This window comes from Sus scrofa, chromosome 15 (genome assembly GCF_000003025.6).
Source record: "Sus scrofa isolate TJ Tabasco breed Duroc chromosome 15, Sscrofa11.1, whole genome shotgun sequence".
Taxonomy (NCBI): Eukaryota; Metazoa; Chordata; class Mammalia; order Artiodactyla; family Suidae; genus Sus; species Sus scrofa.
The window spans coordinates 80,735,493-80,757,625 of NC_010457.5; the positions used below are offsets into that span (position 1 = coordinate 80,735,493).

At 41.4% G+C, this 22,133-nt stretch overlaps 1 protein-coding gene across 4 annotated transcripts in view; it reads right to left on the minus strand.

Annotated features, from left to right (window-relative positions):
• The window catches only part of CHN1 (chimerin 1), a 196,504-nt gene that overhangs the window by 4,250 nt on the left and 170,121 nt on the right, over positions 1-22,133 (minus strand). For all 4 annotated transcript variants that reach the window (XM_021076315.1, XM_021076316.1, XM_021076318.1 and 1 more), the window contains 4 exons: positions 19,107-19,191; positions 8,489-8,662; positions 7,425-7,502; positions 4,534-4,671 (listed from right to left, as the gene is read on the minus strand). In XM_021076315.1, the coding sequence (XP_020931974.1) occupies positions 4,534-4,671; positions 7,425-7,502; positions 8,489-8,662; positions 19,107-19,191 (475 nt within the window). The remainder of the gene's footprint in view (positions 1-4,533; positions 4,672-7,424; positions 7,503-8,488; positions 8,663-19,106; positions 19,192-22,133) is intronic.

A 22,133-nucleotide genomic window follows, 5' to 3' on the forward strand; every position in this document is an offset into this window, starting at 1 on the left:
TTTACGGTAGATTAGAACGAGGCACCTGCTATGGAAAAAGCAGCAGGATAAGAAACACCGGAAGGGCTGAGAAGAGGGTGCAATTTTAAGTGGGGTAGTCAGGATAGACCTGAGGAAGAAGGAAGGTGCTGAGTGCAGACTGTGCATGAGGGAATGAGGCCCATGGAGAGATGCGGGTGAAGATGGTTCCAGGCAGAGGGACAGCCGTGCAAAGGTCCTGTGGGGAGAGTGTGCCTGTAACATCTGAGGAACAGCAAGGAGCCACGTGTGACTGCAGGAGACTGAGCAGAGGGAGAGAAGAAGGGGGTGAGCTCGGGAAGGTAATAGGATGCTCGACCTCGTCAGTGCCCTGGGCTCTTCTAAGAGCACAGCATTTACCGAGAGAAATCGGATATCTCTGCATAAACGGGGGCACATTCTTCACACCCTCTCTCCTCTGGCTGCCACGTGGGTGTAAAGAATGTGCAGAGTATGTAAAAACAAGAGTGAAACCAGAGGGATCCTTCTGGTTATTATTACAGAAATCCAGGTGAGGCTTGATGCTCGCTTAAGACCAGCTGGTGGCAGCAAACGAGGTCAGAAGGTGCTAGATGATGGGTATTTTTTGAGGGTAGAGTCAGAGGATTTCCTGATGGTGAATGTATGACAGTGAGAAGGCTCAAGAGTGAGCCAAGTTTTGAGCTTGGGCAGCTGGAAGGAGGGAGCATCAGTTCGCTGAGATGGGGAAGATTCTGGATGGAGGAGGTCTAGGTGGACGACGCAGAGTTCTGTCTGAGGCATCTTTCAGACGTCCGAGTGAATATGCCAACCGGGGATTAATCTGGGGTTTAGGCAGAGGTCCAGACTGGAGGTATACATTTGGGGACATTGGACAAAATGCACTTGAATATCCTGATGTTAAATTCTTCTCTGGAATTCATTTATCTTTTTTTCCCTCCACTTGGAAGAGTATTACCCATGATCCCAATTTTTCAGAGAGCACAAATCTTTAGCCCCAAGAAAACCACAGCATCATTTAAGAGGGAGACACACGCACTGGAAGATACTCAGAGATGAGGGTCCACCGTCAGCTGTTTCAAGTCTGTGCAAGGCTTGCACGTGGGAGAGCATGATTCTAGGACCACCGCCAATGGGAGGGCGTGAAAAGCAGGCAGACTTCTGTGTGCATCTGTCAGTGGACATCTGTGCATCAGTGGACGAGCTGCCCAGAGAAGCAGTGATCTTGCAGTTACAGGGTATTTAAAAGAGAATGTTTTATAGAAGTTCTTTGGTGTCCAAAAACTCCAAGAGTCTATGGTTCTTAATATAAAAAAATTATGTTGACTCATTCAACAAGTGTTTCCGAGCATCTATTATGTAACTGGGCACTGTGGGGAAACAAGCAGGAGAGGACCCCTGCCTTTGAGAGGGTTAGGGTCTAGTAGAAAAGACCAGACAGGACTGTCAGGTCAGTGGCATGGGCATCCAGTGGAGAAAGGTGGCTGAGATGGGGGCCAGGGAGGGTCTGGAGGATTTGGGGGTGTGGACACTGAGGGGGCAGGAACCTGTATCAGAGCCAGCTGTAAGCTCTTTGCAAGAAAGTACTATCAATTCTGGATAGAGCAAATACAAGAAGAATAAAACTTGAGGCCAGCAGAAGAGGTGAACCAGTGGTGGCGGTCGGGGGTGGATGACTCTGCATGCTCCCTTCCCAGGCTTCTCTTAGGACATTTTAAGTTGCTGAGGACAAAGAACCCTGGGTTTTATTTCAGAGTTTAGGGACGCGCTCAAGGTTAGCCGCTGACTGAGTCATGGAGCTGTTCTAAGGTCTTCTGGGAAGACAGCTGAGACTCCTCAGCTAGAGGGAGGTTTCTGCACGCAGCCCTCCTGGGAGCTCTGCCAGGCAGTGAGCAGGGCCTGTGAGAAGCAGGTCTTCTAGGCACCAATTTCTTCACTGCGGGAGGGAGCGAGGAAGAAGGGCTGGCTAGGCCAAGACTTCTAGATGGGTCATAAGGGAATTTCCAGGGGATTCTGAAGCTCTTTGAGCCTTTGGTCGGATGCCCTGGCCTCCTCCACCCTTGCATCCCTTTTTCCTTTCCTGCAGCCACTCTCTCCAGCCTTCAACCAGCATGTTCTCCAAGGGTTGGGGGTGGGGGGTGGGGGGACGGCAAGGGCAGAGCTCAAAAAGCTTTTGCAGGAGAAAGCTTTAGCGTGAACGCTGACTTTTTTGTTGACAAGGGTGGCTCATAAGTGCCAGAGATGCCTGAGACCTAAAGCACATGGCCCCAGTTGTTTTAGGGCTGAGAGAGAAAAAAGTTCAGGAGCACCCCCAGGGATGGTTGTGCTAGCCCAGGGCTTCGTCTGGAAGGGGTTCTGCCCCTCCCCTCCTGTCTTCATCCCTGTCTTTTGTTCCCTGTTCCATCAGAGCACCAGGCAGTGTGCAGAGGAGAGAGAGCCAGGGCTTTGATGTTAGACAGATGGAGGTTTGAATGCGAGGGCCACCTTCACTAAGGGACCTTGGATGAGGTACTTATACTCATAATAGTTCTTCCAAAACAACACCACGGATGTAAAGGGCCTAGCTCCATTCCTGGCACCTAGTAAATGCTCTGTAAGTCTGAGCTTCTTTCATCTTCCTTATCTGCCTATACTAAGAGAATGGCTGTGTCTCTGCATCTAAAGAATGAAGCAGACGCTACCACTAGAAAAGACATGATACAAGGATCCAATGTTCCACAAAATCTTTGATATCAACATCCAGCATGTAGAGGAAATGCTTATATTGTACATAAGCATTAGGCCCGGGGTTTTGGTATTTGGTCTAAAACATCAAAGTAGTTTATATTATAAGGAAAGAGGGGGGAGGGCCTCAGCAATGGTGGGTGTGGGCAAAGAGGATGAGGTACTTTGGGGGCGTGGGGCGAAAGGCCTTAAATCCATAAGGAGAGCTTAGATTTTTCTTGTGCGTCGATGAAGTGGTTGTGGAGTGTTCAGAACTGGGGTTTATAACCTTGCCCTGTCCTCTGCTTACTGGACACCCGGGGGTAGTAGCTACAGAGCCAAGTTGCGCTTTTACTCCCAAGCAGCCTGGGGGCAGGAACATGTCCAGTGGAGCCCTCAGTGTTGTCCTGGGGATCAGAAAAAACCGTGCTCTGAGCAGCCCTTCGTGATGCAGACATGTGTCAAGTGCTTTCCAGATTAATGACGATCAGCCTTAGCTCCTTGGGGAGGAAACTTCTGCCCCAGCAAACAAGAATCTCTAAGTTCCCTTGGACAATTTTCATGATCTGCCCTGAATCCATCCCGAATTCCCATGGAAGCGATCTAGAGTCTTTCAGGCTCCTAACATGAACGTTTAATAAAAATTGGTGTAATGCTCACAGCTGTTCTCTACAGGACAGCTGGAGCTGACCCGCAAGAAATCAGAGGTCCATGGAACTAACCACAAAAATTCTCAACACGAGCTCTACAGGGAAAGCTGAAAATCAGAACACAGAAAGTTTGTACTTCATGAAATTTCAAAGTCAAAAAGCAAATCAGTATTACTAAGGAAGTGATGTTATTATTTAAAGATCAAGACAACATATGGTTTTTAAGAAAGAAAAGCAAGTGACAGAAATAGCCTATCTTTTCTAAAAAATGGTAATGCCAACACTTAAAATCTGTTAAGAATTCCCTTCTTTAAAAAGACAAGTGTGAATTACAGGTATGATTTTTGCACCATAAATAAAATTTGACAATTGAGCCTTTGCTTTTTCTCATTTTCATCTCAACTAGAACTTAAAAAATAACTTTTTGATCTAAAACAGTGCTTCCTCAAGTATGATCTACAGACTAGTGCCAGTTTGCAAACTGTTAATGGCCTGTCACAGGCTAAGTACAGAAATTGAGAGTAAGAATTTAGAAATTTTTATGGCAATCTGATTGAGTAATCTTTATGCTTGCTAAATCTAATAACAAAATAGTTGGCTTTTTTTTTCAATTTTGGTTTTTGAGTTATTCATTTTTATTTTTATTTTATTTTGCTTTTTAGGGCTGCAGCCACAGTATATGGAGGTTCCCAGGCTAAGGGCTGAATCAGGACCTGCAGCTGGCGACCTATACCACAGCCACAGCAATGCAGGATCCGAGTCACATCTGCAACCTACACCACAGCTCATGGCAATGCCAGATCCTTAACCCACTGAGCGAGGCCAGGGATCGAATCCTCAACCTCATGGGTCCTAGTCGGGTTCTTTAATGGCTGAGCCATGAAGGGACCCCCCATTTTTTTTTTTTAATTTTACAAAAGTCCTGGTCCATATCTAAGGAGAACTGGTACAAGCCTTGCTTTGGAAAATAAAGGTTATTAGCACATTACAAAGATGCTTCTGATGGCAGAAGTCATAAGTAACCCATGTCAGAGAAGAGTTAAAGATTCTTGTGAGTATATTAACCACGGAGAGAGGCCAGGGAAAAACATTTCATCAAATGCATTTAAGATACTCAGCAGAAAAAAAAAGGGGACATGGTTACTGAGAAGAGGTTATTTGGAATGCGTGCCTTCATACTTACTGGCAGACTCTATGAACTTCGGGTAGGCGTCATACGTGATGAGTGGAATTGGTAAATCCCTGAAGTACAGTTTCAGCGCACCAGTGATAATGTTGATATCTTCATACATGTTCACAGAAATATCTGCTTTCTCACCATCTTTAAAGGATGTCACAAGAAACAAAAGTAAATACTGGGACTCACAGCAGCTTTAACAAATGACATTTTTTTTATATATACAGTTTTTAAAGGTCAGCAGAACTTCAGGTTTTAACATTAAATTCACTGTCCTGACATAGTTATCTATCTCTGTCTACCTACCTATCTACCTATCTAGTCTTTTCCTGTGAAAGACAAAACTTGGTTTTTGAAATTTTTCTTCTAAAGTTATTTTCCCATGTTTAATGATGGAGGGGAAAGTAGGAGATGATGGAGGTGAACAGAAATATTTTGAAATTTCAGGAGTACTTGAGAATTCCTAGGAGAATAATGTGGGATTACTTTTTCTGCCTTTTCAAAATAAACACAGAGAGTATGGAAACTCACAACGGAGGGACTCCCGACTTAGAAAGGACCCTGCACGAGGCCACCTTTGATTCATCCCAGGTTCCTACACATAACGTTAGGATCTTGCCTGAGCCCTGGGGGTAGGAGGGGTAGTGAGAAGTGAAAAAGCAAAACAAAACTTTAGAATGTAGACATTCCTTTATAAAATAGAGGACTATCTTAGAGTTGCTGGGTTTGAAGACTCTCAAGCAAAGCTGGCTTCCTTCATGGTGGCCACTCCAACTCCCCTGCACTTAGTACTTTGTTCAAACATCTCAATTTTCATCTGCTTAAGATTTAATGAGGGTCTACGCTGAGCTAGATCTAACACTACATTTCTTTTATTCCATTTGGCTTATAAAAGATTCCTAGTGATTGAAAGCAGCCTCTTCTCTACACAGAGATCAGAATGGCTAAAATCCAGAACACGAACACCACAAAATGCTGGCAAGGATGTGGAGCCACAGAAATGCTCACTGGTTGCCGGAATGCCAAATGGAACGGCCACGGCAGAAGACAGGCAGGGCTTTACAAAGCTGAACCAACTCTTACCACCTGGTCCAGCAGTCACACTCCTAGCTGTTTACCCAAAGGTCCACACACAAAACCTGCACACATATGTTATAGTGGCTTTATTCATAATGGCCCCCAAACTGGAAACAATCATGATGGCTTTCAGTAAGTGAACAGATAAGTGGTGGTCCATTCAGACAAAGGAGTATTATTTGGCAATCAAAAATAAATGCGCTATCAACCACGAAGAAACATAGGAACTTTAAATGCTTATTGCCAAGTAACTGAAAAAACTATGAACCGTGTGATTCCAACTATCTGACATTCTGGGAAAGGCAAAGCTATGGAGTCAGTAAAAAGATCAGTGGTTGCCAGGCGTTCAGGGGGAGGAAGGGAAGGGCAACCAGGTGGAGTGCAGGAATTTTTATGACAGTGAAAGTTTTGTATAATACGTCATGGTGGATATGTGATGTTATGCATTTGCCAAAACCCACAGAACTGTGCAACATAAAGAGTGAACTTTAACTGTAAACTACTGACTTTAGTTAATCATAGTGCATTGGTATTGGTTCATCAGTTGGAACAGGTGTATTGCACTGATGCAGGAAGTTCATAGGGGAAACTGTGGGCAGGGACAGGAGGGGAGGCGTTATCTGGGAAATTTCCCACGGCCGGTGGCTGGGAAAGGATGCGCTCGGCTGCTACCTCCCAGAGAAAAAGAAATGCCTCTTAAGATTCAACCTGGTGCTGGTTCAGGGTTGTTCCTGGTGCCACAGCTTCACCTCATCTTCTCTGATCTTATCCAGTACACAGGCTGGCCCAGACTTCCTCCTACTGGGTCAGTAATAATATTTCACTTCTTCTGTCTTTCGCCTCCATTGGCTGTGAGAGGTTTGCGTTGGGAGAGGAGTGGAGGACTAGAAGTATATAGTTGCCAAGGAAAGAGGCTCTCTAAGATCACAACTCTTACTCTGCTCACTTCTTGTGTTCGAGTTTACAGTTCTTTGGTATGAGCTACGCCAGTACTCAAAAACAAAGACAAACCGGAGAACCATGGGGATATATCTTAGTTTAAAGGTTGCTTGGAGTTCCCGCTGTGGCTCAGTGGTTAATGAATCCAACTAGGAACCATGAGGTTGCGGGTTCGATCCCTGGCCTTGCTCAGTGGGTTAAGGATCCAGCATTGCCATGAGCTGTGGTGTAGGTCGAAGATGCGGCTCAAATCCGCGTTGCTGTGGCGTAGGCCGGTGGCTACAGCTCCGATTAGACCCGTAGCCTGGGAGTGCGGCTTTAGAAAAGGCAAAAAGACGGGGGGAAAAAAAAGGTTGCTTAACATGAAAGAAGCTGCACTGAGCTTTCCTTTGGCTGGTTCCCTCCTCCCACAGTGGGTCTGATGCCAGAAGGTCCTCAGCTCCTCTGGGGTTCTTACCCTGACACATGAACTAGGACTTGGGTGACGAGAAGCTGAGGATGCATGCCCAGCAGGCAGAGTTAGGTGCACAAACCCGGTAACTCAGACCTGAAATGACTTAGATTCCCTCCCTCCCACCCACTGCCCTGTTGTCTCCATAGTTCTTGGTAAATTTAATTGCTCTGTATATACTTTGGACCAGCACTGGAGACTCAAATACTGGTAAAACAGTTAAATTTTAAGCTTCTTTCTCACCCTGAAATTTAACAGTTTAACACTTACGACTAATAAAAAAATAATAAAAATTATAGGTAAGTCTTTTTCTTTGGCATAATAATCGTTAATGATTTAGAAAGATTAATGCAAAGTATAACATAAGAAATTATGCCTTTTTTGATAGAGTATTATTGCCCTAAGGTAATGAACCTGCTAGAAAACACACCTCTGTCAAAAGCCATCTTGACATCTTCAATGAGGTCACTAAATCCTGAAACTCGGTACAGTCCTTCAGAATTAAGACCTGTAAAAATAAAGCCAGGGAGCTAATTAGTTTCTTTGGAATTATGCCTTTTCTTCCAATTTTAACTTCTTCCCATACTTCAGGCTAGGGAAGTAATGTGTTAGGAAGGATGATAAAATATACATGTTTAGAAACCTCTTCACAATTTTCTCCTAAAACAAAACCATCTCACTCACAGTTCTCTAACTCTGACTTACTGTCACCTGAATATTTGTAATTTGGTTCATCATTTTGTCTAATTAGATCAAACATGTTGAGTCTTAAGGGAAATAATTCATCACCCCAGTAACATCATAAATTCTTTTACATAATGGAAGACTAAGATAAACTATATTAATAGGCCTACAGCAGTTTTTCCCAAGTGGCAAAGAATAATTAGGGTGTAGTTCTGGTTTTGTTTTTCGGTCTAGCATAGTTTTAAACAGAGCATTTATACCTTTGCTTTTTGGACCTAAGAAAAACACAAAAACTAAATAATGAAGTGGTGTTTACATGTCAACTTTTACAGCCTGGAAGCATCATCCATCAATACCTCTTTAAGCATATTTCCCATAACTGGTTAAATGTACCTTGAAATCATGCTGGTTAATTATTTGTTAAATTAATTCATATCACACTTTCAGATCATTTGAAATCATTCCCCCTAAACTTTCAGATGCAAACCTGGTTGTGGAGTTCCTGTCATGGCTCAGTGGAAACAAATCTGACTGGCATCCACAAAGACACAAGTTCGATCCCTGGCCTTGCTCAGTGGGTTAAAGATCCGGCATTGCCTTGAGCTGTGGTATAGGTCACAGACGTGGCTCAGATCTGGTGTTGCTGTGGCTGAGGTGTTAGCCGGCGGCTACAGCTCTGATTAGACCCCTAGCCTGGGAACCTCCATATGCTGCGGGTGCGGCCCTAGAAAAGACAAAAAGAAAGAAAAAAGAAAACCTGGCCGTGGCAGGGAGTGATGACTGCTCTGAACTGCCCTGGAAACGCCTCACCTCGAGACTCGATCTCCCTGATGCACATGTCCACCACCATGGGCCGCTTAGTGATGTGCGCTTTCACGAGTGTTGTAAGGTCGCAACTGTACACCTTCTTGACGTGTTTCAAGTCTGGCTTACAGTCATTTGGGACCATCTTGGAACACTGCTTATGAACATTCAAACCACAATCTAAAAAGAAGAATCAAGACAGGGACAACATTATTTTCAGAGTTTTGAGCCTTCTGGAGTGTTTATTGTGGCCAGACACTCCAACTTGAGTTAGGTTTTAAAAAGGAAGACGCTGCAGGGTTGGGAAAACACTTTTCCCATCCATTCTTTGATAAAAATTTGATTTTACGTTAGAAGACCAGAGGAGTTCCTGTTGTGGCTCAGCAGTTAAGGAACCTGATGAGGATCCATGAGGATTGAGGGTTCGATCCCTGGCCTCGCTCAGTGATCGAGTGAGGATCCGGCGTTGCTATGAGCTGTGGTGTAGGTTGCAGATGTGGCTCAGATCCCGAGTTGCTGTGGCTGTGGCGTAGGCCGGCAGCTGTAGCTCCAATCAGACCCCTAGCCTGGGAACCTCCAAATGCTTCGGGTGCAGCCCTAAAAAAAGACAAAAAAAAAAAGGAGACTAGAATTTTAGCTCATGCTCTGTCATTTACTATAATCTCAGCAGAATACCTGCTCACACCAAACAAAATTAGTAAGTATCCAAATTAAATATCTACAAAATAATATTATACCAACTAAAATTTTACCCATTTCTTTAAAGTTACATAAAAATTATACTTAATGTAGAATATAATTGAATTTGAATACATCTGATATGAAGTGGAACTGAACCTCCAAGAGTAAGAGTACCCAAGGGCTCTCTTAAAATGGTGCCGTTCATATTTATATCTATTCACAATCCTTTATATATGAGATAAGGAAGATATATCTAGTAGCTAAACATAGCTGTAGTTGGAATTTGCGTCAAGTACTATTTCAAGTGGTTTACAATGTTTCCTGTAAACTCACAAAACAGGTACTATTATTTTTCTTTCTTAAAACCCTGATGAAAGTAAGCGCATACGTGTGTTAGTTAACTTACCCACAGCATTTAGTACCCAGTGGAACTGATACTCAAGCCTACAAAGATCGATTTTAACACCTATATCATATTGCCTCTACTGAAGTTATTCCTTTGCTTTGTTATTTTACTGGGTTATAACTTCTAAGATGCCAGGACCCAAAAGTTTTTTTAATACTTTGAGACATTTTATTTTCAACAAGAGGAGCACAAATGGCATTTTAGATGAAACAGAAAGGAATACAAATATTTCGCTAAATTAGTCCTAAGAGATATGGACCATCCCCAAACAATTTAACTAAAATAAATGTGACTTTTATGTTTTCAAAAACATTACCCATTTGTTTTCAAGTTCATGAAAACTTGATGCTGACCTCTCATAAACCCAATCGAAGGTGGGTATACAGAGTTTATGGCCAGGTCTAAATGAATCTGAAAACCATGCAATGCCACGACCGCTGTCTGTGGGCCTTGAGCAAGCTTCCGTTTTGCTTGCTGTTTTGGCAGAAAGGGAAGCGTACCATTTACCTCCTGGAATTATTATGAGAATTAATGAGCCAATGCATTCGAGGTGGTGTGCATATTATAACATGTTAGACAAATGCTGATTCCTATCATCATTATTTTGACTTGTGGTAAAGCTGCTAGTTATTTATGATAATTATAACAATCAACAAAGACAAAGAAAATTAGCCAAAACTTATAAATGAAATTGTTCTTTCAGTAAATATGTAGACACTGCCAACTTGAAATAAGAACTTAGAGCCTGTGGTGAGTTTAAGGGAGGAATTTATATATACTGAGCACCTCCCATGTGCTAGGTGTTGAGGGAAGTTAAGTCTTTGCATGCGTGTGTGTGTGTGTGTGTGTGTGTGTGTGTGTGTGAACAGCAGTGGAGACGGCACAGCCAGTGCTAAGGGCACCCAAACATCATCGCTAAAGAACAAAAGCTGCTGCTTTGAATACATAAAGGCTTCCAGAGCAAGGAGCTTGACCTGTACTATCTGAAGAAATTACCCAACCCTGTTCTGTATAGTTAAATAACATCCAAATGGGTACACAAGCCAAACTCCAAATTCCTTTTTACATTTTATATATTTATAAAAAAATATATATGTATATATATATTTTGTCTTTTTGCCATTTCTCGGGCCACTGCTGCGGCATATGGAGGTTCCCAGGCTAGGGGTCTAATTGGAGCTGTAGCCGCCAGCCTACACCAGAGCCACAGTAACACGGGATCGAGGCTGTGTCTGCAACCTACACCACAGCTCATGGCAACGCTGGATCCTTAACCTGCTGAGCAAGGGCAGGGATCAAACCTGCAACCTCATGGTTCCGAGTCGGATTCGTTAACCACTGTGCCACAACGGGAACTCCATGTTTTATATTAGATATAAATGAGATCTGGTTCACTCGTAAGGCAAATCAATGGCAAAATGTTCACTTAAAATGCCTCATTTTTCCTTATAGTATTTTGGATAAATCCTATGAAGTTAGAGCTAGATCTAGAACCTATTGTGTGATTTTCGAGTGAGTTACTTAAACTTCCTGTGTCTTGGTTACATAAAATGGGAGTAATAGTTGTATTTATCTACTCGTGTTGTATCTAATATTCAGTTCTATTATCTATTAAGTTAATGTGAGGGTTTAATGTTAATATAAATAATGTGCTCACACACAGGAAATTTTAAGTATCTACCATGACTCTGCGATTTTTTAGAAGAATGAAGCTTTTCCTCGCTCACGCCCCAGAGTTTATTATACAGCACTTTCATAATCAGCTTAAGGTCAAGAGCTAACCTGACCTCTAAGTGAATTCTGTGTTTGTCAGATTTGAATGCCAGGTCCTGAAAAGGACTTGGCTACTGGGGTTATGGCTTTCTGCATCCACACTGTTCTTAATACATTTCATTTCCATAAAAGTATCTCCAAGTAAGTACATCATTTTTCTCTGACTGCTTTTCTCAAATCTGATGAGTTTTAAGCCACTCATTTTTCAAGTACTTTCACCCTCTCATTTTTTATCCTCTCCTGGGACTCCAACAACACAAGTGTCAAATCTCCTGTTATTGTCTTACAGGTTTCTGAGGCTCAGGTCACTTTTCTGGGGGGCTTTTTAGGGCTGCACTGTGGCATATGGAAGTTCCTGGGCTAGGGGTCAAGCTGCCAGCCAGACACAGACACGCCAGATCCGAGCTGCCTCTGTTGCCTATGCCACAGCTTGTGGCAATGCCAGATCCTTAACACATTGAGCGAGGCCAGGGACTGAACCTGCATCCTCATGGATACTAGTTGGGTTCTTAACCCACTGAGCCACAACAGAAACTCCTCAGTTCACTTTTTCAAGTCTTATTTTCTCTTTCATTTGAACTGGATAATTTCTATTGATCTATCCTCAGGCTCCAAGATTCCTTCCTCTGACATATCCTAATCTGCTATTGAGCCCATCCACTGGGTTTATTTGTTAATAAATTTCCATTTAGTTCTTTCTTATATCTTCATTTTCCCCTGATATTTCCTTTGTTTTCATTTGTTTTCAAGAGTGTTATAATTGCTTCTTGGAACATTTTTATAGTAGCTGCTTTCCTTGTCCGATTAATTCCAACATTTATGTCATTTCAATATTGGCAACTGTCCATTGTCTTTTTTCATCTAAGTTGGGATTTTCCTGGTCCTAAGTATGAAGTGTAATTCTGAACTACATCCTGGGTGTTTTGAGTATTATAAGACTCTGGTTCCTATCGAAATCTTTAATGTTAGCAGGTAGTTAACCTGTTTAGATTTAGAATACACAACCTAGCACACTGTTGTAGGCTGTGTTTCCAGTGTCAATCTAGTTTATAAAGCCTTTGACGTGCTACTGCAGTGCTACTTTGCCTACCAGACTTGTATGCTATCAAATGGCAAGACTCTACCCCATGTTCTCAGAGGGAAGAGGGCCACCTCCTAGTTCTCACTGCAGAGTGAGGATGGAAGTCAGGGTCTGCCCACAAACCTGTATGGGGAGTAGTGCTGTGCTACATGGAACTGCAGGGTGGCATGGAACAGAGTTCTGATCATGGTTGCCGCTGCCTCATTACTGTAGGTTAGGATTGAAAAAAGGGTTCCACCCAAAGACTTGGGCTGAGTGGGTACTGCTTCTACTATAGGGTGGGGATGAAAGTCAGGGTCCTGCCAACAGGCTCAGCCAAGGAGGGGTACCACTTTCTTCCTGCAAGATGGTGATGGAAGACAGGGCTCCATTCACAGACTCACAGGAGAGAAGTATAACCTTGTGATTGCAGAATGGGATGGAAAGCAGGGTTCCATCCAGACTTCTGCTGCAGCATCTACTGGGGAGGGGTAGCAATGTGGCTTTGTCACGGCATTCACCTGGAGAGTGGTAGGTAGGTAAGGCTAAGATATTTCTGTCTGGCTGGGCTGCCCTTTTTTTTCCCAGGGCTTTTTAGCTAGGAGGAGAAGGTTTCCTTGGGATGACCTTTGTCTATGCTTGTTGGCATTTATGGGTTGTGGGTACCTCTAGTGCTCAGGCTGGGATACATAGGAATTTCACAAAAACCAAAACCCAAAATACCACCCAGCAACTTGCTTCTAGGTTCCTTGAGTCCTGAGGTTCCTAATCAGCCTTCCTTCTTTTATCCAACTTCAGTGTCTTCTGATAGTTGACATATATATTCTGTCCCAGGTCTTATTATTATTATTGTGAAGGATAGAGCAAAACATTTTGCATCTGGTCTAGAACCAGAAAGACTCTCACATAGTATTTTAAAAGTGTAAAAGTCAGCAGAGCTTCATTATCTAACAACAATGTTGACATGCCTCATACTGTACAATGTTGACTTCTATCTGTACATGGAAGTCACAGATCCAGTTGGAAGGAGCTATTGGGAAGAGCCTATTCCAGTGTCTTCATTTCACAAGGACAACAAAGCTCAGAGAGGCCAAATGCCTTGTTCAAGTCACTCAGCCAGAAAGTGGTAGAGAATCGAGGTTTAAACCTTGGCTTCCTCATTCTCAGCCTGTGCTCTTCTCACCTCTCACCGGCAGCACACCACGCACACGGAGTCATTTTCAGGACGGAAGATGAATTTGCTATTTTTAACTTTTTATTCAATAACATATATTTTACCCATTATTTGTTGTCTATATTTGTGTTTAAAAGATACTGCTATATTTTACTGTTATAGATATTTATATGTGATTTGGCAAGGACTCTGAAAATGCAGTGATAAAACCAAACCATCATATTCTTGTTTTGTCATATTCTTTCCCTGTGTATAAACTGTAAATGGAAATCCAGTAAAAAGCAAAACAGTAAAATTCTGATGCATTCACAGAAATCAGAACATCTAAACGGCACTAATGGTCTGATGTTAATATTAACTTTTTCCTTTGAGTGAATGTTTGCAGTTATCAAATGCCTAATTTATTTGTGACTCAGTGAAAACTGGGTAAGTGATGACTGAGCTTAGATTTAGGTATTTAACAAGGAGGGAAATGTTTCTGAAAGTGATATTCTTTCTTTCTTTTGAATAAGATTAAGCTGTGGGACAATACATTAATACTCAATTTTAGAAATGTTTCAAAGGCCAAATCTTTGGCAGGACTGGATATGAAGTCTTTCAGAAGACCAAAGGATAGGGCAAAGTCATTAAAATAAAGCATCTTTATACCCTTAAGTTCACAGTGTAATATACCAGCTCTGAGCTTGCTCTGAAAATTGCTGCTTCAGGGACTAGCAGTATATCAATATTTCAGTTTGCCATTAAGACTTTATTTGGTTTTCATACTTATTTATTAAAGTCATATAACTCCTATATAGTTCCATTTCTCTCAGGGAGGCTCTGCACTCTAAATGAAAAAAAGTCTATAAAAGATTATTTCATTTGTTGCCTCTCTTGGTTTGGTGGGTTATTTTTATGTCACAATTAAACCACATTTCCTCCTCCCAATTCTTCAAGTTAATAAGTATATGAAATAATGAATAAAAAATTCAAATCATATTTTATTTTCTCCTTTAATAGTAAAATATATCGATTACTTAGACTACTAACTTGAGGTTACTCACAGATTTTCTAGGCTTGATTTTTCTTAAAAAAAATGTGTGCTTTATATCTAAAAAACACAGAAACCTATTTTTTGAAATAAATAGCTGATAATATTTATATTCTATTGCTAGCATGAAGGGGGTAATGTTAATGTGTGTTTCAAAAGGAAAGATAATTATTCATTCTTTCTGTGAGTGTTCCTATTTTAAATAACTGCAAATAAGTTTTATTTTTCAACATGTCTCTTAGATGCCCCTACCCCCACCTCCACCCAGAAAAAGTGGGAATAGCCTGTTTCTAACATGCATCAGAAGTTGCTGTTTTCATAAGCAAAATTACAATGACTGCTTTGTTCTTTGGAATATTTATGAAAATAATGCTTTCACTTAAAAGTCTTAAGCAAGTCTAACTAATTTCTCCTTGGGTTACAAGGACAAACATAACTTTTTTAGGTATAATCACAGCAGGGATTAAAACAAAAGACATTGCTTCCCCTTCTTTTCTCCAACCTCAAAGTTAAGTGCTTGTATATGCATGAAGCAATAAATACTTTTAATTATTTAGGAAAAAAACTACTGCCATTTCCTTTGGGGGCTGCCAGCAATGATAATGATACTCTGGAAAAACGAAGTCACTTTCATAAATAACCAACACTAAGTTAATACGTCTGATTTACAACAATTATTAATTTTTTTTTTTTTTGTCTTTTTTAGTGCCGCACCTGCGGTATTCGGATGTTCCTCGACTATGGGTGGAAAGAGAGCTCTAGCCACTGGCCTACGCCACAGCCACAGCCACAGCCACACGGATCCGAGCAGCATCTGCAACCGACACCATAGCTCACAGCAACGCCGGATCTTTAACCCATTGAGCGAGGCCAGGGGTCAAACCCTCATCCCCGTGGACACTATGTTGGGTTCTTAACCTGCTGAGCCACAGCGGGAACTCCTATGACAATTATCAGCTGGCTTAACTTCTTAGCATATTGTAGTAAGGCTAAAATGAAAACAATTCAGGAATGCTGGTAGAATATCATCTTGGTGAGAGGGATATTTGGCGATCTCAGTAAATTAAATAAAATAGGTTACTTTAACCTATAAGCTTAAGTTTCATAAAGAAAGGAAAAATGGTTTGGAGACAGCATTCTATCTGGATGATGATCCTTTGCTCTTAACTTTTACAGGCTACCTACATCGCTCATAAATATTCAGTAACTACACTCCCAAGCTGCAGTGAGGCAGTCCCTTGCTATGTCATTTTACTCACTTTACAGAAGGCTACAGTAAGGGAGACAGACAGTGGCAGATGAGATGCTGAATGCTGCCTATGGAACTCTGTGTTGCGAGGTTTTGGAAAGATTGTGTCTGCTGTGGCTGTATTCTCATGACTCTCTCGGTTGCTCCCTCAGTTGTCCTTGTCGGCTATGGGGTGCTGAGCAAGCCTAGAGCTTTTAGTCCTAAGGGACAGCTTGCCTGCTACCAGCTGGATTCAGTCTAATTCCAACAGCAACTCTGTCAGCCTGGTGACTAGAACGCCATCCAACACTTTGCATAATGTTAAAAAAAAAAAAAAAAAAAAAAAAGGAGGGAGGTGGTGGGATACAAAATCGTTGCTTTTGGTAAACATTCCTTAAAAAATTCCTGACAAGTTCTCTTCTGCTTTGGTGCATTTTGAAAAAAGAAACCAGAACAAAGCAAGCTGTCTTAGGGATCAAAAGCAGATAAACACATCTCTTTTCTGAAAGGCAGTAAGTCTGCCATTTTTCTTTGGAAATGTTTTCATGTTTAGTGGTTAGTGCATTCGTTTCCCATTGCTGCTGGAACGAATTACCACACACTCAGTGGCTTAAGACAAGAGTTTATCATCTAACAGTTGTGGAGGTCAGAAGTCCAGAATCGGTTTCACTGGACTGATATCAGGGTGTTAGCAAGCCTGTGTTCCTTCTGGAGGCTCCAGGGGGGGATGTGCTTTCTTGCCTTTTCCAGCGTCTGGAGGCTGCCCACAGTCCTTGGCTCAGGGTCCCCTTTCTCCATTTTTAAAGCCAGCAGCAGGGCATCTTTTCTGACCTTTGCTTCTGTCTTTACCTCTTTTCTCTGACTCAGCCTCTCTTGCCTCCCTCTTACAGGGACCCTTGTGATTGTGACAATCCACAGTAGTCTCCCCATCTCAAATTCCGAAACTTAATCAGAGTCTCCTTTGCCACAAAAGGAAACACGGTCACAGGTTCTCAGGATTGGGAAGTAAGCACCAATGTTCACCATAACACGCTTAGTTCTCGCCCTCTCCCTACCTCTCTTTCTCTCTCTCTCAATTCTTAATTTGCATTCTATAAAATAAAGTAGATGGCTTAATACAGAGTAGATGCTTTTATATAAAGTAGATGGCTCAAAGGTCAGGGTGAGCCACTTCAGATGGAAGAATTTCACTGTCACTCCAAATTAGTTAGTTGTTATAGAAAACAGAGTGATTCAAATCTCAACCTTCCACATTCTAAAAACTGGGTTGACTTGTTCTTACATTGCTCATGAATATAGTTCCAGCCACACAGAATATAATGCTTTTGAGGACAAGCCTGAACAAAACGAAAGGGCTATTCTTTAAATTTCTGACCTTTACTCACAACACGAAGTAGAGGCTATTCAAGTGGGTGGCTAGGGGATGGGGTAAATCATTCTTTTCCTTCACATTATTACCATCCTAAATGTCCCCAAACACTTCTTTCAAACATGATTTGGGATGGTAGCATATGGCCAAAGATCATTCATATGTGCGGTACTGATTCTCTAATAGCGGACTCAGAATTCTTGCATAGATGGCCTGCACTCTTTCAAAATGTAAATGCTACACATCATTGCTCTAAAAAAAAGAAAACCTTTTGAGTTACTGATAGTCATAGAGTGTTTCAGAAACCAGTGCAGTCTCAGCTGGTCAAGGCTATGTCAGAAAGGCAAACCAGGCTTATTGAGACTGTCACTCTTTGAGCAGGTGATCTATGCTTTGGAAAGGACATTCCATTTGCCTTTGAAAAACCACTGCAAGGTGGATGGCCTCAACTACACCACTAAGTCCCACTGCAGTGTCATCCAGTTCAAAGGTCCAGCTACAGCCTTCGTGACGATGACATCCTGACTCTAGGTAACCACCAGCCAGAGAGATCATGTTGTTCTCATTTATTCTCTGGGCAGAGACCTGCAAATGGGACTGTCAGCCCTCGAGGATGATGGAGGAATCAAACTGGCTCTGAGCTGAGGCTGTCCTTGACGGACGCCTCCTCACAGATCAAAGTCAAGATGGGGGGAATTTCTACCCCTCCCTGTGGCCGAGAGGTCCCTGGATGGATCTGGCTAGTGATATATGCCTAGAACCTTATCATATGCCTTGGTGGTGCCAAAGGAGTAGTTGCTGAAGGAGGGGTGACTTGGAAAGTTCACAGGTAAATGCATATTGCACTTTGCTCTGCAAAGAAAGTGCAATTTAGAAATAAGAAAAATCATACCCCAGAAGTTTCTACACATAATGGACAAGAAAAAATTCCATTAAAAATCATGCTACAAAAGAAATGTGGATTTTTATAGTGCTAAGTTTGACAGAATTACTTCAGTTACCATTTTGAAATCCTTTACTCTTCATATACATTTTTAGAGTTAAGCTTCAAGCTCAGAGACATATATGAAAGTATTTTTTAGTTTTACAATTTAAATAGCAGAAAGAAACTTCTCTGACCTACCATTATGCATTTGAAATTTAAATAATTATTTTTAAGCCTATGCGAGAATTTAGAGCAGCTTGTATAAATGGCCACTATTCAGTATAGTTGTTCTATGCAAATGAATTTCATATCATGTGAATAACTACTTATTTCATAAAGCATTGCAATAAATCCCTGAGTTGGTTATTTCTTTATGTGGAAGTCTCAAAAGTTTCTAAATTTAAATCTAAAACACTCTGGTCATATTTTATAGAAACCATTTGGCATAGTCAAGATTTCAAAATGTCACAAATATTAGTGACAGTGATTTTTTAGAATTTGGTAATCATCTTTGAAGATAAATTCACAGATTTTTAAAGCTTCAATTTGATTTTGCAACATTCAGTAAGGACAATCTAGCTTAACAAGTTATCTTTAAAATTCAGTTTCTAAGGCAACAATCATAGGTCTCTGTACACTGCTTTTAAAAAATTCATTTTCATAAATTTAGTTACTGCCACATCAAAGGCAAGACAAATATAACTGCTTTACTCTTATCTCCCTGTATCAGACTTTTTGAACAAGACGACTTTTCTCTTTTTAATGGACCAGATCCCTAGTCTGCTGCCCTTTAAGAACAAGAAGGTTAAGCGCAGATAAAATATCAGTTTCCAAAGTGGCTCCCTGAGAATCCAGCCTATTGATTGTTCAAAGCCAATGGGGATCCAACCCACCATATGTGCATGACAGCAAATCTCCCCTAAGTTACTCCTGAAACTCCTCAGTTTACTCAACGGAGCGAAAAGGAAGAGCTCTTACCTGCACATTTCACTCCCTGAGCAATGAGCCCCCACATGAAGTTGGCACAGTATTCACACCAGTGTGGCCCTCTGAATGTATGGACCTGAAAAAGAGTAGTGACAAAGTGGCCAGAGGAAAGGCACGGGGGAGGAGGTTATTTCCCATCAAAGCCCTTACACACAAGCCCGTCAGCACTGAGGAGGCACAATATGCTTTACATTTAGAAAAACCTTGGTTGAGTGGAAATGACAAGCAGTTACCATTGTTTTCAGAGCTTGATTTCCTCTTTGTTTCACAAATGGTGATAAGTCAAACCAATATGCTGCAGTTTACTTTTGAGAACAATTTCTACAGTGGAGTTTTCCAGGTGGCCCCCTCCAGCTGTAAGCAGTCTCATCAGTGCACTATACAAGTACTGGCATGTGCTGAATGCCAGGGCACACGGGAGGAGGACCAGGCATAGTGCAGAGTCTTCAGATGACCCATCTTCTGGCCTCTGTGACCAGTAAGGACCGCAGGTGTTGAAGGTGATATGTAGGGACTGCTCACAATAGAATCATCAAAAAGGGCAATTTCTGTTCAAAACCATTTGATACTTACTATGGTTTTTTTTTTTTTTTTGTCTTTTTAGGGGGGCACCCACGGCATATGGAGGTTCCCTGGCTAGGGGTGTAATCAGACCTACAGCTGCCTGCCTACGCCACAGCAATGCCAGATCAGAGCTGCATCTGTGACCTACGCCACAGTTCACGGCAACACCGGATCCTTAACCCACTGAGTGAGGTCAGGGATCGAACCCGCAACCTCATGGTTCCTAATTGGATTCGTTTCCACTGTGCCACAATGTGAACTCTGATACTTACTATGTTAACAAAGAAAATGAATATATTTTAGACTCTGCAGAAGCTACAGTTAATGAGAAATCCTGTTTGGGTACAGTGATTATTCATCTTTCCAGCTCCAGAATGCAATGATTCTTTTATCCCTAAGAAAGGAACCCCCCAAAGAAGAAATGCTAAGGTAACTACAGACTTTGCGGATAAGCAAGAGGAGCCATTTAGGCTTATCCAGATGAAAAAAAACATTGGTAGAATAGAGAAGCAATAAATCCAAACCCCAAACATTAAAGAATAAAAGAAAGAAAAATCCTGAATATTATCAGTAACACTTTAAGACTTATGAGCATATATTGGCTAAAAATGTACTCAAGAGATAAGTTAAAAGAAAAGGGAGAGGGAACAAGGAAGTTACTGATCTGAATCAAATTACGTTTACTTGAGATAATTTCTTTTTATGTATGATTTCCTCCAGCAGAAAACAGTAATACAAGAGAGTGAAAATCACAAAGTGTAACGCTTTGACTCCAACATAAATATCTGCCAAAACAGCTATTGCAAATAATGAAATTCACAGCTAAGATTGTCATTTTTACTACTGTTCTATTTATGTATTAAATAGGTCTTCAAAAGCGAGTGATTTTTAAGATCTATATAAAACTAGTTTTGTAAGCCTAAGATGCTACTGAACATAAGACTTCCCCTGCATGCAAGAGACACATATTCCATTAAGAAAATCCATGCCAATTAAATGAGGACATGCCACTGATTCTAAGATTAATCCTAATTTCGGAGATGTTAAAATGGAAAAAAGGCACATATTCAAGTTGATGAAATATATGGTATATCATAATTCAAAATACTACTACTGGCCAAAATATCCATATACGGCTACAGGGGGTAACCCAGGGTTCATTCCCAGCACGTATGTGCTTATGACTCTGGTCGCTGCTAAGTGAGCTCAAGTACCAAACATCATGTTGATGTTGAAAAGACGGCCACAATCTCCTCTCTGTCTTTTATGGAAAAGTGTCAGGTATGCAGACACAGTTGCTTCTGGATTGTTAATGATATTCGGAGCTTGTAAACTGAAAGCGTTTCCTGGCGTTCCTGAAGCTGAGCCCAAGGTCAACATTCAGATAGTCTGTGATCTCTTTTGTCTTTTTTCTGCGCTCCTCTCAGCGAATAAAACTGGATAAAGTAGGCAATCTTGCTTTCATCTGAGGAAAATGAGTGAAGTACAGAGCACTGACTCATATTTTAAAAGTTATATAATCATGAGATGGCTTTAGAACTGTGAAGTTATTTTTAGGGAAAGTCTCAGGATAATCCAGTATCCTTTAGCCAGGTTAATAAATCCGACCGAGGTGTGCAGGAAGTCCTGGTTTTGTCCCTGCCAGTTATGTCATGATAGACGGTGTTCAGGTTACACTGGTATGTAAATCACTGAAACAGAGAAGGGCTTGTGGCAGAAAGAACCGAGTGTTGAGATGTTGTGATAAAGCTGATTCCCTTCTTCACCTTCACAGAAGCAGTAGTGAGTGTGGCCTTTCCAACCATGGCACATGTCTTCATATTACATATGCTGAAGACAGGGTTTTACTGCCCAAGCAGGCTCGATGCTCTTCAATCAAAGGATCACACACACATCTCAGAACACAATCTTTAGGAAATTGTTCTTTATGCATTTCCTTCTTGGACAGCTTTTTATAAAGGCATCCTGCCATTTGAAGCTGGTTTTAGTGGTGCTGTTGTTTTTTAAACTGCTTGTAAGGCAGGTTAGATTCTCCAGGAAATGGTTCTAGAAGTAGGCCTTGAAGCACTAGAAGCTAATGACACTTGCAGCTGTATAATAGAGTTTAACTGGATTCCTTTTTGAATTTTTGAATCTAAAACTTGTTATTAAATTTTGCTTGCTTTGTGACCTCATGACTCCACGGCACTGGATTGCATTTATAAAAACTGAATTTTGTAGCCTTTTTGTCTTTTGTATTCCCTTAGAGGCCATCAAAACAACAGACTTCACTAATTAATCACTTTTATCCATTCATAAACATTTATTAAGTGATAACATATACAAAGATTAAAAAAAAATTGGCTCAAGGAATTCTCCACAGTTTTCCCCTGTTGGATACAAGGTGAAAAGCTTCTGAAAGAGTCTGCAAAATGGGAGGGAAGCCAGGGATGGGCAGTGCTGGGTAAAATGAGT